Here is a 14,359-nt window from a genome sequence, read left to right on the forward strand (position 1 = left end):
CTTGAGAATATCCGTCACTGCTAGTCGCCTTGTTGTGCGTAGTGCTCATCCTGAATAGTTGGAGATGTTAAATCAATCCGTAGACAGCCTTCGCGATCCTGAACATAGGCAGTAGTTGTTAGCCTTATTATAGTAATGCATTCATTGTTCGTCTAGCCACGTGAGTTTCCGCAGTTGAAAAAGATTAGGTCTAGCTAACAAAGCGACGAGAAGACTCGGTTATAGACAAAGGTCTTTGTTTCGGAATCCTCAAAGCGTGGAACCTACTGGTAACGTCACCAAACAAGACACATGCTAAAATGATCTTGGCATTACTCAGTAATATTAGAAGACTTGGAAAAAAAAAAAGGATACCAAATCATATATTGCGTGCTAGGAAAGGACGACATTTCTTATGTCGATAATCACAATACTAAGGCGAATTAGGGAACAATGAAACTCAACATGCACGAAATCGTTGGGCGGGATTTCGACGCGGTGCTGCCTGTACATAGATGTTGTCATCAATGGTCCAACGATTCATAACCCATGGTCCTACAGTATACCAGGTCCTTATTAAAAAGTAATCCCGACATTATGAAGAGTATACAATCCTTTATCCAGGTTATACGATCTTCCTTTTACCTGTAGGAAGGGTCGCCATACAACCTACTCGGCACTACTGCTTGTCTCCGGAGAACTGTTTCCACGACTGTCATTATTGAACTCGCGGCCCGGAATCACCGTCGCGTCTCCCAGATCTATCGTCTCATACTTGTAGAAATGCTCGATTATCATGAACATTGTCTTCTGAGGCTCAACTACATTCAGCTTTGTTAGGAACACAGGCTTTCTTGTAACCGAACCAAAAGTGAAATTAAAAAAAAACCAGAAGAAAAAATGCTTCGACTTATGTTCAAATAGTTTACTCTCAGCCTGAGCTACAAGAAATGACCAGAGTAGACGCCGACATATCTACTATACTAGGCCATCACAGAGTGGTATCACCAGGTACCAGGCAATGGACCAGCACTTTGTGGATGCACAATACAAATTCGATCGGGAGAACTACCCGGCATACTTTGAGTCCTACTGTTGATTCTGTGCCGTGGCCACAGAGGTCACCACCATCCTGCTTTTGCCAATCAAAGCACCAGAAGATAGTTCTTGTTGCCCTCTCTCACTGAGATCCCATTTGCTAAGACAACAGTACCTGTGAGTCAATGACAGCATTTCTCATATGCATGTGAACGCTTCGCTGGGTTTGTCTTTCGACATACCATAGCTTTTTCACCTGCATTAATGCCGTCTCACATACTCGTCAGTGGAAATGAATCTTGAACTCATGGCCAGTTACATCACTGGCGCGTGATATCTACCGCGATTTGGACCGGGTGATCTACCCGCTTCCCTGAACTGGAATCTGACTGTAGCTCCTGATTGGTGCAGAATCAGGGGATCATGCAGGACATTGAGAGCCAAGTGTTCTTTTATGTGCGGCTGAGGAGGCTTGGCCCTGTAAGAGGGGACTGACAACCACCCGCAAATATTTAGCACGACTACCAGTGTTGTACACAGCGGGAAAATTGCTGTATAGCAGGTTTGTAATGTTCAAACAGGAAATACAGCCGTTGCTGCACAGACACTTAGGTCTTTAATACCAATGTGGCCCTTGTAGTCCTGCACATCAGCTCAATCAACTCTCTGACAATGTAAATGAGGCTTGCACTTATCCTCCAATCATCTCTTGTGTTAAGGACCTTTTTACTTCTTTACATACCTAGCGCAATGTCACGGCAAGGTCTATGCATGGTAAATGGGATCTGTACAGGCCTCGCCAACGGGAACATATGAAGACGATGTGCTCGGCACCTAAAAGTCATGATGCGGTAAATCAATTCTCCTCGTCGCTCTGCATCTACCAGCTCCTCAGCGCCGTGGGTAACCGACGTGATTCTGCATTGTTGATCTGATATTCAACTAGTGCAGGTATTGTACTATTACCATAATTAGAACGTATCCACGCGACATGGAGTCAACTGACTCTCGGGCTACGGCACAGTTTAGCGAATTCCCAGAAGTAGATCAGCGAGCTTGGAATCAACCCAGTACCCTTCCAGAAGTGGTTCAGCCCAGCTATCCAGAAGCCCATGGATACATACGACCTCGAAACGAACCAGGTGAAAAAGCTGCGAAGATTTTGGCCTACGACCTGGTCGGGAAAGAAGTCAAACATGACACAGCCAGTCCGCTAACCTCAGATGGTGCACATTTGATATATCAGCAAACTGTACAGTCGATGCCGAAGGAGCCACCGTCAGAGAAAATAGTGTCTGAAACGTCAAAACACCTCTTTCGCGGGTGTACACCTTGGCGACTCCTAGTCCTTGCGGTCATTGTGATATTGGCTGCCGTCGGGGGTGGTGTCGGTGGTGGCATAGCGGCAAGTAGAGCTCAACAATCATCTGTTGTTTCACAATCTGTCACTTCAAGCAGGTATACAACATTCCACATCGACCGCAAAATACGTCGCTAAATTTCCAAGTAGTGCCGCTCCAGCCTTAACTTCATCATCGCCATCAACACTAGCAACCGTGTTATCAACTACCTCTTCTTCACCAGCCGTTTCTCAGACACCGACGAATCTAAAGAATCAAACGAGAGAGTTCTCCTTTCAGGCTTATGAAAGGCCAAACTATGAAGGCGGAGCAACAAATATCTACAGGACGATAGGATCTCAAACCCTCGACTTCAATTGCACGAGTTACATCTGGCAACCGAACGAAACAACCTGCTGTGTGACATTCTGCGCAAACCACAAGTGGGGAGGCTGGTGGTGCCAACCGAGACAACAATTAGTAGGCATCCAGCCTCTGACGCTTGCCCAAACACTGACCTCGTCCACAGAATGCTTCTGGAGCCTTCAATAACATAATTATTGGTTGCGATAACGAGACGGAAGGGAACTCCAAGCAACGGTGCTGACGTCTTGCTCAAGGCCTTGTGCTTGTGCTATCATGTTAGGTTTGTCTGAGTTTAAGCAGGCTGATGTTGGAAAGTATGATTTTTAAAAGAAACACGCACGCCATCGTATTTCCATATTTGACGCTGGTGGGCCGGGCATTCTCGGGTACGGGTGGCGTCTTTGTTATAATCGCAAGCAAATCAAGAGCCAAACATATGTGGAAAAATAGAAAACAGATGCAGTTCAAACCTGGCCAATCCTAGAGTGCATGTACGAATAGCCACACCAAAAAATATGCACATGAACAATCACAATTTTCATTCGTTTTTCTCTTGTAGTACCCCTGTCTGTGGACAAACTTCGACACATCATTGTACACATAGGAAAGCGCTCTGTTCACGAATAGCTGGAAGTACAATATTCCTGGTAAATCGAGGCTGCTCGAACTACTATACCTCTGACTTTATTTTTCCAGGTTACATGGACGCTAATTTTGTTGTTTATGTTTGATAATACCTCAACTTATTAGCCGTTGTCATCCAACTTCAGAATAAGATTAGGATAACGCTAACCATGCTGGCTTTAATAAGACGTTGTCATTGAAATTTAACTTAAAAAACTTCTATTGTGGCCATAGGATCAGAATGGAAGGTAAACGTGGTAGCTGCCAAAGGCTCTTGGGACGATAAAAAAGAAACACAACAAGTGACCGTGAACAGAAACGAATGAAACCCTTAACCAAGGCTAAGGTGCGCTCTGTACCTGCAAAGACTTCGGTGAGCTTCTCAGCACAGCCAATACAGCCACATACATCCCAGCACGTCAGTATATGATTTATGAGACAGGATATCTTACCCATTCCAAAGCCACTTACCTAATGGTTGCTATAAGTTCCAATATCTACCTCATTTCCAAGTAAGTCGACCAAGGGGTGTCCTGAGGCTGTTTAATTACTTCAGTACTAGTCTTGTCTACACAATACTTCGCAAGAGCCCAACTTGCCCTCTCCTTTTCATTTATTTTCTGTTTCTTTTGTGAGTATGTGTGTGAGTGAGAGAGAGAGAGATCCCACATGATTCAAATATGTTCAAACAATCCTTAGTGTGGAGTTAATGGACAAGTATAGTTAAACTAAAACCCGTTGAAGCACTTTGTTCTGACCACGACTCTTGTAACAAGGTTTCAAAGCCCCTATTCACTAAACATTGTTTTCTTTTTCCTAACCTAGTACGGTCCACGCTACTATTAGCTTTGTTCCGTTCCATAGTTAATCACAAGAACACTGATGATAACAACATGGTCCTGCGCAGGCAGTAAGTAGCATTTATATCACCTCGGACAGTTAGAATATTCCTCCTGTGCATTACTCAACACTAGTATCTACTGAAACCGTCTCACCACCTCTGCGTTTAATCATACTTCATAGAAACATGGCTTCAAAGCAGTTCAAGAACTGCGATGGGACTTGTCAGTACCAGGCCGAGCATGCTATTCTATTCCGTGGAAAGAGCGAGGCTTTTATAAAGGCCGTTCATGATACTGACCGTCGCCGATTACAAATCCAGCGCGATACTGTTGAGCGCCAGGCCGTAGAGCAGAAGCCAGGAGGTGAACATCAGGGTTCTCCATCTAATGACAATACCCGCCGTAGTCAAGACAGTGAAGAGACACGCGAGCACCTCGGGGCACTTGCAGAGCTTGAAGCCGGTAAGGCCCAGGCTGAAAAACAGATGTATCATGCAGAGGAGGAAGGAGCAGACCATATGCCTGTATTGCCGCCAAGAAACAACCAACACGTCGAGGGTGACTACAAACCTCGGCAACATCGACCATTTCGTGAGCAACCTCGAGATTGGATTCGAGAAGCCGACGAACTTGAGGATACTATAGGCTCTGCCTCTGGCACTCGTTACTATCGTTCATGAGTAATATGCCAATACAGGTAAGCTGATATTACAACAGGTCTATCTAAAATTTGATAGTACCTGAGCTACCACTCGCTGCCTTTGAACCACGGGTCCTTCTCAAATTCTTCGAGACCATTTCTTAGCCTTATGTTGTCAGTAGATGTCCTAATGAATGCCTCAGGCATGCACCTGGGGAAACCACTTTAGGTAGCCTTAAGTAGAACAGAGGATAGCTCTGTTCTTCGCCGCAAAACCACAGACCGTCAATAGACCTACTGGTAATCACGATATATGTTATGTGTCTATCATGTCCTTTATATGACTATAAAGCAATGTTTGAGTTCATAAAGAAAAACAGCAATTAGTTGCATGAATTGCCTTGTCATCAACATGCTTTTATTAGCGATGTTATTAAACAATAAGAATAATCATAGAGGACGAACGTGATACTCAGTTGTATAAAACAAGCGCCACGTACAGACCAGAACGTTACATATTCAAACCCAATGGAAATCGTACTCTCCAACACTTATAAACTCATCAATCTCATCGCTCCAGAAGCCACGACCTTTCCCACCAATCATCAATCATGGTTCATGTAATAATTCCTGATGATGACAGCATAGGACCGTTGACCTTTGGCATTGAGCTGGAGTTCTTAGTTCCAATGTTGAAACCATTGAAGCATGAGAGAAGCCCTCCGGATCCCCGTCCCATTTTTCATGCTGAGGATTTTGATGAAGGGGATCCCGCCGATCCATTTAACAAGTTCATTTTTCCTGCTCTACAAGCTGTCGACGGCATCCAAGTACGAGACCATTTCACGGATGTGTTCGCTTATCCACTTACCAGTATACCCAAATACGACGCCTGGCGACTCATTGATGACTTCTCCGTGAAGCCCGGACATGGTCGCGAGTATTCACCATACGAATGGGCCGGCAAGGAAGTCACCTCGGAGGTCCTCAAAGCAGATGATGCTGGCTATCCCAAGAAGATCACCGATGTGTGTCGCGCAATCCGTGAATGTCGTGTACATCTCAACTCCAGCGCCGGCGTTCACGTTCACATCGGTCATGGCGACGATGGCTTCTCACTCAAGACCCTAAAGCGGGTTGCTACAATCATGTGGCTGATGGACAGCCGTCTGCTCTACCTCCACCACCCCTCTCGCAGGGACAACGCAAATTGCGAACTTCTGAGCAAGATTTCGAAACTCTCTCATACCCAGGAAGGCAAGCCCGCGGCCGACCCAGCCGGACGCTACCACAGAATTATGGACGAGAATGTCCCCACGGACATTTGGCCGGCCCTTCATGCAAAGCTTCAGCAAATTTGGTTTGCCTCGGACATTGAGCAGATAGCGCATCTGATGAGTGACCGCACGCCGCCAGACTCAATGCGGGCAATCAGCCGGGGCACAGTCGGATTTCGTCGGCTCATATCCACGGGAAGGAACAGAGTCAACATCAACACCGTCGAGTTTCGGCAGATGGCAGGCTCACTGGAGCCCGACCATATTATACAGTGGGTCAAGGTCTGCCTCGCAATAGTGGACTTCGCCCGCCACTCCGAGAATGATAGCTTCAAGTCAGTTGTCCGTTCTGCTAGCATGCAACCAGAAGAAAACACATACTTTGCCTTGGATTTCCTAAACGATATTGGCTTGTACCTCGGCGTTCCCTTTTGGGCCGAGAAACTGGAGGGCTACATATTGAAACGCCAGACGGCGATGGAGTTTTACGAAAACAGTGATAGCAACATGTTCGTGCCTGCAATGCAATAGGACATCTGACGACATCTGACGACTGAACTCGACAATGAGTTAATAGACAATGGGTTGATGAACAGCGGGGTTCTCTGGCTTGAGATAGGTACCATCATGATACAGGATAATAATAATACTAATAAAAACTAAGGCATCGGAATACCTCACCGGCTTAATCTCGAATAAAGTGAGTAATGTGAAATGATGCCGGCAGCGATACGACTGAAACATTACTATGCCAATGCTTGTGTCCACTGTATATAAGAAGTTCCCCTGACTTGTTTATCAAATTGCCTTGACTTGCCTCTTGAATCTCGGTATCTCTTTGGTGAACCTCGCAGGATCATCCCGTGCTCCGTCTTTCCAGTACTCGTATTCGATCCATGCGTTCTCTGGCATCTGCTCCTCCATGGCTACCATCCACTCACCAAGCGCAGGGGACAACGGGATGACACCTGTTTCAAGGACATACTGGTCCCATAGTTTGATCAACTGCTTAAGTCTTTCCGGCTCCTCTTCCGACAGGTCGTGGATTTCTCCGGGATCTTTGGCGAGATTGTATAGCTGCCACCGCTCGGGACCTTTTGGTTTTGGAATAAAGACGATTTTCCAGTCTCCTTTACGGCACGCGGCACGACCGCAAGTTTCCCATCCGTTGATGAAATCGTTTACGTGAATGGTCTTCGTTTCGCCTTGCAGATATGGTACCATGGATTTGCCTCTCATACTGACGACCTCGCGCCCTTGATACGTGGGTGCTGGGTGTATGACGCCTGCCATGTCCAGGATAGTAGGGGCAAGGTCCATGACAGTTGAGAACTGATGAGTTATGGAGTCCGCCTCAAACTTGCCCCCAAAGCTTGCCGGTGGCTTCATGAGGAATGGTACACGGACGCCGCCCTCAGTCGTGTATGCTTTGTAGAGCCGGCTGGGTGCAGTTGCGGCTTGCGCCCATCGAGGCCCGTACCAGATGAACGAGTCTCCGTTTCCCAAATTGTCAATGTGGTTGTTGTAGTACTTCTTGAGGTGCTGAATCATCGATCCTTGCACAATCGGGTACGCCTCATAGGCTGCGCCTTCCGCGCCATTGTCCGACATGAAGCACACGAGGGTGTTGTCGAGCTCGCCGATCTCCTCGAGGTAGTCGACAACTTTCCCGACATTGGCGTCGATGCATTCAACCATGCCTGCAAAGACCTCCATTGCTCTGCAGGAGTTCGCTCTTTCTTCGGCGCTCATATCTTCCCACTCTTTGACTTCGTCAGCAACAACTGGATGGGGTTCCACATCCTGGGGCACCATCCCCAGTTCCTTGAGTTGCTGCAGTCGTTTCAACCTCAACGCATCAGGTCCATCATCGTAGACCCCACGGTATTTCTTGATGTACTCCTGCGGGGCCTGCAGAGGCCAGTGTGGCGCGGTGAAGGGAAGATACCCGAAAAACGGCCTCTCCTCGCCGCCCTCTTTCCAGTCCTTCAAATACTGCAACATCTTGTCACCATACCCGTCTGAAGAATACCAGCCATCCGGAAGCTTCTTCACATACTCCCCATCTTCGTTGTGCAGTGCAATGAAGCTCATGGTCATGAAACCGGGGATCTCGTCCCTGCCTTCCAGCTGAGGTTCGTATGCATAATGGTTTGAACATGCAGGCAGGTGGGCGAAGCTGCGCTCGAAGCCTCCAGCTTTCGGGCTCCGCTCTGGTGTAAGACCCAGGTGCCACTTTCCAGACATGAGAGTGAGGTAACCCGCGTCACGCAGGATTTCAGGCAGAGCAGCTACCCGCTCGTTGAGGTAGCCTTCGTAGCCCGGCATACCACGTTGGACAGATGTCGACATGTTGCCGCTCGGGTCGTTCTGGCCGGAGATATTGGTCCACTCAATCAGGTTTCCAAGCCCAGCAATGTGGTGGTCAGTGCCAGTCATGATCATGGCGCGAGACGGGGAGCACGCGGCTGCGGCGTGGAAGTCTGTGAAGCGGATGCCATCTCTCGATAGTTTAGCTAGGTTCGGAGTGTTGATTTCACCACCAAAAGAAGAAATGTCGCTGAACCCCAAGTCATCGGCAACGATGACAAGAAAGTTTGGCCGCTTTTCTGGTGACATCTTGATTCCTGTAAACTGTTTGAGGATGATCACTGATTTGTTCGACTGAGACAACCAATGGATATATGAGAGGCGATCACGACACGTGCGTTTCTAAATATGAAATCCTGCCTCGTCGTATCAAAGTAGTATTAACTGATGCTTTTGTGGAGTTTGAGGACATTGTCCACTAAGAAACTCTCTCGATCCCCGCATGTAGCTCCCTATAGATCAACGACGGATCTCGGCCGTCAATGAAGCTCATTGGCTCGTTGTAAGATTGGGGTCCGTTTTCACTGCTGAAGTTCAAGCTGTAGGAAAGCAGACTGAAACAAACTCTTCCATAACATTAACTAATCTGTGAACTGACCCTGTGGAGTGTACCTCCACTTCGAGACATACGCGGGCGTATGTCCGTCCAGGCCATTACTCGTGCAGTATACGCCCAGAATGACGCCTGTGAAACCCCAACTGACCAACGTATTCGAGACCTCAATGATAGTCTGCGTCTGCGATCTAGCCTCCGCCGGACCCGCCGAGAAAATATAATGCGTGGCATTGCTCTCTCTAATCTCAAGCCTTAGGGGTTTGTCTGCCCACGCCTCTGGGATGGGAAGTACAACGGGGCCGGGAACGGCGAGATACGATTCGGCGCGGAATCTGAGGTGGGGCACCAGTGCTGCAGGATCATCCGGTGTGGTAGCATTAGTCCCTGGAAACGGCCCAGTACTGCTGTTTGCGGGCAACAGGACGATGCCGAGATCGAGGTGGTGGTTTTGTGTCAGAAAGACGGAGACACCTGCTTCTTCCTGGAGACTTGTCGGTGAAAAGTCAATATTCACGCTGTACGTGAACAGGGTATCTTGCTGCCGGCGGCCGACAAAAGTCTGGCCAGAAGGTCCTGCATAATTTCCGTTCAGAGCTGTGAGATTGAGCTTTGATGGGCTAAGCTGAAGAGTATTTGGGTGCTCGAGGGGAGACACTACGAATGATTCGGGTATCGGATAGCGCCAGTAAGTGAAATGCGCTGGCAAGGTGGAGTTTGGCTCAAAATCGATGTGGTCGCCTTCTGCAATGAATGGCCTATATTCGTCAACAATATTTTCCATTAGAGTCCCTGGTGCAGTAGCTCACCCAGTACCCTCAATTTCGAGAGCCTTTGGTGGGAACTGCCAACCGCTCACCTCCCCATTCACAGGAGTGAAGATGGGAAATTCATCTTCCTCCCAAGTTACGGGAGTCATGACGGTTTCACGTCCCATGGGGAAATTCTGCCATTGCGGACCAGATCTGGTCGATAGTGCCACCGCCCACCTGTCTGTGTCAGTGGTTCGCTCGATGTTTTCGATATTGTCTAATTATGCGCTGGCTTACCAGTTGCCATTCGGATCGTGGAAAAGATCAGCATGGCCGACAGTTTGGACTTGATTAACATTTAGCAGACGTGTGAAACACAAGACATGGTTTTACCTGCAGTAGTCCGTAGTATTCGCATTGGTCAATACTGGGTTGGTCGGTGCGGGCTCGTAGGGGCCGTTGATATCTTTGGATCTCGCCATTGTCACCATGTGGCCCAGGCCGGTGCCGCCTTCGGCCAGCAACAGGTAATACCAATTATCTTTGAGATATATGTGTGGACCTTCAGGAGCCTTTTACTGATTTGAGCATTGTTGTGTGCTTTGCAATGAGTCATAGAGCGGCGTAACTTACAAGACCACCCGTTCCGTTCCAAATGTCGATCCAATCCCCCACTTCACCAGTATCGAGGTTCGCTTCCGCTTGCCAGATGCCTGGCCTACAGCCAGGTGAGGTGCATTACTAGGGAGCGGTTGCAGGGTAAAACTTACGAAATCTTATATGCATGCGATCCCGTGATATATACTTTCCCGTCCAAGTCCCAGAACGGTGACGTATCATATCCAACGAAGTCAAAGTGAACAGCATTTGTCCATGACGAGGGTTTGTATGGATCCTCAGTCGTGAATATTATCTGAGGCACGTTGTCAACAAAATAACGAAGACCCGCAATATCTTGATTCCCATGCTTACGTTGTCCCATCTCGAATCATCATCTGCTGCACGGTCATCGTCGACCAAAGTCGTAACCAAGTAAAATGTGCCTTGATTGAAACGTAGGGCTGGTGCCCATATGCCGCTGTCGCCCTTTCAGTATGGATGTCCGGCGCACCAAGAAAGTTGTGTTAACTCACCTAGTCGAGCGGTTTGTCTCTGCCAGTCGAGGAAGTTGCCCTTTCCGGTTCAATACATGCCCTGCCCTATTGGTCAACATGCCGCATCATGTTTCTCATTGGTGTCATCTACCGATTAGCTTCCAGTTCTGCAAGTCCCTAGAGGCGTGGATTGGGATGCCCGGAAAGGCATTGAAACTTGATGATGCGCAGAAGAACGTGTCGTTCCACTCAGGCACGAAAATGCAACTCGGATCAGGGTGGAAGCCCGGAAGGATAGGATTATAGTATGTCGAGTTGTTAGAATGTGCAAGTCCCGATGTCGTCAAAGCTGGCAATACCACTGACGCTGCCAATCCAATACTCTTCATCATTCTGAAACGTTCGGTGTAACGAGCAGTTGCGCTGTAACAATAAAAAGCTTTGGCCTGGGTGGTTGAAACATATTGGCCGGATCTGTTGACGATGTATACTGCGTACCTACCAATAGTTCTCCAACTCTCCACAATCCCCGCATCCGGGGATCTTGGAGTAAAATGCCGGGTAAAGTGCTGGTTAAAGCTTGATGCGGAGTTGTGACGCAATTCGGTTGAAGCCAGACCGAACAGATGAGGTTCTCTTCTCTTCTCAATCAAGGATACTCCAGGCCAAATTCGTTGGGCCCCACATACGAAGGTCAAGCACACGACTTCAAGTTACCTTGGCAGAGAAGCTCGCCTAGCGTAGCCATCCGTGTTATGGGAATATGAAACTTCTCATGCAATCACAGTTCACTGATGCAAATCAGAAAGGAATGGTTGCCAAAAGGTTTGTAAATATGTGCATGGATTCGTTTCTATGAACGAGAAAGATCTAAAAACACCAACCGTCTAGGCAAGGGTATAGGGAGTTCTAGAATCTTAGCTTAAGCTGTGCCGTAGTGAACCTTACGGAAGAAATCCTGTACTGGGTATTAGCATATCATCATTCAACTGTCCAAACATGCTCGTCACTTACCATGACACCAGTGTAAACGACGAGAAGAATACCACCACCGGGTCCAAGTCTCAAGACCTTTGGCAAGAAACCCTTGTACAGCGCAGCGAAACCTTCCTCCTTCATCACAGTTCCGACGGCTGGCCATGCCCAGTTGTACTTGGGCACAGCGCCAGCGACCTTGGGGCTGTTCTGAATTCGGGACCTTGCATAAAGGTTAGTAGCTGTCGTACGTGCGAGTAATAATCAAAGTGTAAAAGTGTATTGCCAAGTGTTTTTACAGGCAGGAGATGGGATTGAAGGAATAAGGACTGGAACATACTTGACGACATCCATAGGGGTGTTCACGATGGTACCGACAGTGCCACCAATGCTACCGGCAATAATGTCGTTTGTGATCTGGGCCTTCTTGGTTTCGGCGGCAGGAAGCAATGAGCGGACCTGGAAGATACATCCGAAGTAACCGGCGTTCCAGAGAATGTGTCTCCACAAGGTGCTCTCCAAACCGTTGTATAGCGCCAAAATACCTTCATTGGCGATTGTCTTCTTCACGACGTCCAAAGGACCGCTGTAGAGGTGAGCAGAGGCCTTGTTCTGTAGACGAATCTTGACTGGGCAATTGTTAGCTCACGCCTGGACGACCTAAAGAATTGCGTGTAGTTGCTCGTCCCGCCTCGTGGTCTTGAGAAATTCGGGGCAACGACTTCAGTCAACATACCCAGCTCGAAGGGCACAACAACGAATGCCTCGGTGGCACCAGCAGAGGCGCCAGTCAACACAGACAAGCCCTGGGTCATCTTCTGCACACCGAAGAGATCCCGGTAGAACTTTCCCCATGAGTCGTTGGCGGCGAACTTGGTTGCACGCTTGGGGGCTTCCATCAGAATGGGAGCAGTGATGCCTCTGTAGAGCCTCGAGGCACTTTTTGGCCACGTCAGCATACATACGTCCTTTTATCCCTCGCTGTGAGATCTTACCCCTCGTGCTTGACAATCTTTCTGAAGCAATCCAGCATGCCATTGTAGGAGTCTGCGCCTGTTCCAACACCGGTCTGAAGCTGCCTATAGTCCTGTGAGATGCTGCGGGTGGGATTCGTGAGACGGGTGGACAAACACTCGGGTCTTGACCACGTCAAGCGGGTACCTAGGCGACAGTCAGTCATGGGGAAAAACGCAAGAGGACAGGACACGTCAGAGAACTCACATAACCAGAATCTATTGAATTGCCGCAGGTTAGCGATTTGTGCGACCTTGAAGCCGAACCACTGACCTCAGAAACACCAGCAACCGCGCCTAGAATTGTGCTATTAGCATCGCGTGATCATACGAGCGGTGCTGGGAGTCGCACTTACCAGCAGCGAACTGGTAGTGGAAGGGAAGAGGCCTCGCGTCGGTCATCTTGGCGGATATTTGGGTCTACAGTAAAATGCGTTAGAGTCGGCGACTGCGATTGCCAAAGTTTCTTGTAAGGGCTGATGCAGGTACCTTTGAGCGTAACTTTGAGAGCGTTGCGCGGATGTGAAATGGCCGAAATTCAATTGAGCGCAGTTACATAACACCACCAAAAATGAGCCGCCGCTATCCCCACATCCTCCGTGTATCGGATTGAAATCCAAAGCCAAAATCCATATCCAAATCCCCCACATTGATAGCGATAAGCCGGCGTGTGAATGCTTATCCTGGTGATGGCCACTTTATATGCCAAACACATAGACCACTAACAACAGCAATGATTTATTGCAAGTGCTGACTGAGGACGCTCGAGGCGCGAATGATACATGATTTGGCGGAGAGGAAAAGAGAGAAAAAGATGAAGACTATTGACTGGTACCTGGGCACAAGCACACGGAATGTCCTGGCACAGCCACCTCTTTACAATACAGTACGTGAACATGCTCGTTCGCATGGAGATTGCTTCCTCGCGGTAAATGGCACAGCATGGATTTATTTACGGTATCACCACTTCGCATGGAAGCCCTGTGTTGTGCTGGTCGAGAAAGGTATACTTTTCTTGACTCGGTAGCTATCCCCATTCGTCACCAAGACTGCAGCTCACCCGTCCTGGGTCTTGGTCTTGGTCTATGCGAACGGATGGATCTTCTCCCCCACAATTGATAGGCATGTCTTCCATGCACAACAAGCGTTGCTGAAGCGGCCAGCGGGGGTGCTCTCTATAGCTCGCTGAGAGCATGTGAAGTCATCCAGCCAAGCAACCAACCAGCAGGCACAGATTCGCAACGAGGTCTGGCAGCGTAATAAAGTATGATGATGTTGGCGCTGGTCATGAGAATTAGGTCTTGGTCGCCTTGGGCACGCACACCCATGCTGGCATGCAACTTGGACAAGGCCAGAAGCTTTCCAGGCTGCACGGGTCTTGAGAAGGATGGAAAGCACCCCATGCCGCTGTCCACGGCTCCCATTGGCCAGACAGCTACCCTAGATCGCCCGTATCTCGACACCAAGGGCCGGCACGCGCACAGAGGCGACAGCTT

At 48.5% G+C, this 14,359-nt stretch overlaps 6 protein-coding genes across 6 annotated transcripts; 3 read left to right on the forward strand and 3 right to left on the reverse strand.

Moving 5' to 3' along the window:
- Window positions 1–2,008: 2,008 nt before the first annotated feature.
- On the forward strand, window positions 2,009–2,909 carry BKA67DRAFT_539283 (uncharacterized protein; the record flags this gene model as incomplete). The annotated part of the gene is made up of 2 exons (XM_046100606.1): window positions 2,009–2,426; window positions 2,476–2,909. The coding sequence occupies 2 exons, from the start codon at window positions 2,009–2,011 to the stop codon at window positions 2,907–2,909; spliced, it is 852 nt and encodes a 283-aa protein (XP_045953928.1).
- Window positions 2,910–4,374: 1,465 nt separating this feature from the next.
- BKA67DRAFT_539284 (uncharacterized protein) lies at window positions 4,375–4,869 on the forward strand (the record flags this gene model as incomplete). Its single annotated transcript, XM_046100607.1, has 1 exon — window positions 4,375–4,869. The coding sequence occupies one exon, from the start codon at window positions 4,375–4,377 to the stop codon at window positions 4,867–4,869; it is 495 nt and encodes a 164-aa protein (XP_045953929.1).
- A 571-nt stretch (window positions 4,870–5,440) lies between these two features.
- On the forward strand, window positions 5,441–6,720 carry BKA67DRAFT_662211 (putative amidoligase enzyme-domain-containing protein; the record flags this gene model as incomplete). The annotated part of the gene is made up of 2 exons (XM_046107952.1): window positions 5,441–6,615; window positions 6,684–6,720. 2 exons carry the CDS (start codon window positions 5,441–5,443, stop codon window positions 6,718–6,720), a joined length of 1,212 nt encoding a protein of 403 aa, XP_045953930.1.
- A 184-nt stretch (window positions 6,721–6,904) lies between these two features.
- On the reverse strand, window positions 6,905–8,725 carry BKA67DRAFT_523801 (alkaline-phosphatase-like protein; the record flags this gene model as incomplete). The annotated part of the gene is made up of 1 exon (XM_046098509.1): window positions 6,905–8,725. One exon carries the CDS (start codon window positions 8,723–8,725, stop codon window positions 6,905–6,907), a length of 1,821 nt encoding a protein of 606 aa, XP_045953931.1.
- Window positions 8,726–8,891: 166 nt separating this feature from the next.
- BKA67DRAFT_386200 (glycosyl hydrolase) lies at window positions 8,892–11,362 on the reverse strand. The gene is made up of 9 exons (XM_046096588.1): window positions 11,027–11,362; window positions 10,915–10,975; window positions 10,754–10,859; window positions 10,552–10,694; window positions 10,415–10,499; window positions 10,179–10,353; window positions 10,079–10,127; window positions 9,839–10,018; window positions 8,892–9,787 (listed from the first exon to the last, which is right to left on the reverse strand). The coding sequence occupies exons 1-9, from the start codon at window positions 11,265–11,267 to the stop codon at window positions 9,058–9,060; spliced, it is 1,770 nt and encodes a 589-aa protein (XP_045953932.1). The 5' UTR covers window positions 11,268–11,362; the 3' UTR covers window positions 8,892–9,057.
- A 277-nt stretch (window positions 11,363–11,639) lies between these two features.
- On the reverse strand, window positions 11,640–13,377 carry BKA67DRAFT_577405 (mitochondrial carrier domain-containing protein). Its single transcript, XM_046103631.1, has 9 exons — window positions 13,220–13,377; window positions 13,138–13,160; window positions 13,072–13,082; window positions 12,982–13,011; window positions 12,846–12,929; window positions 12,587–12,789; window positions 12,191–12,479; window positions 11,890–12,073; window positions 11,640–11,833 (listed from the first exon to the last, which is right to left on the reverse strand). The coding sequence occupies exons 1-9, from the start codon at window positions 13,263–13,265 to the stop codon at window positions 11,798–11,800; spliced, it is 906 nt and encodes a 301-aa protein (XP_045953933.1). The 5' UTR covers window positions 13,266–13,377; the 3' UTR covers window positions 11,640–11,797.
- Between the last annotated feature and the right edge of the window lie 982 nt (window positions 13,378–14,359).

This window comes from Truncatella angustata (genome assembly GCF_020726525.1).
Source record: "Truncatella angustata strain MPI-SDFR-AT-0073 chromosome Unknown BKA67scaffold_8, whole genome shotgun sequence".
NCBI classification, from domain to species: domain Eukaryota; kingdom Fungi; phylum Ascomycota; class Sordariomycetes; order Amphisphaeriales; family Sporocadaceae; genus Truncatella; species Truncatella angustata.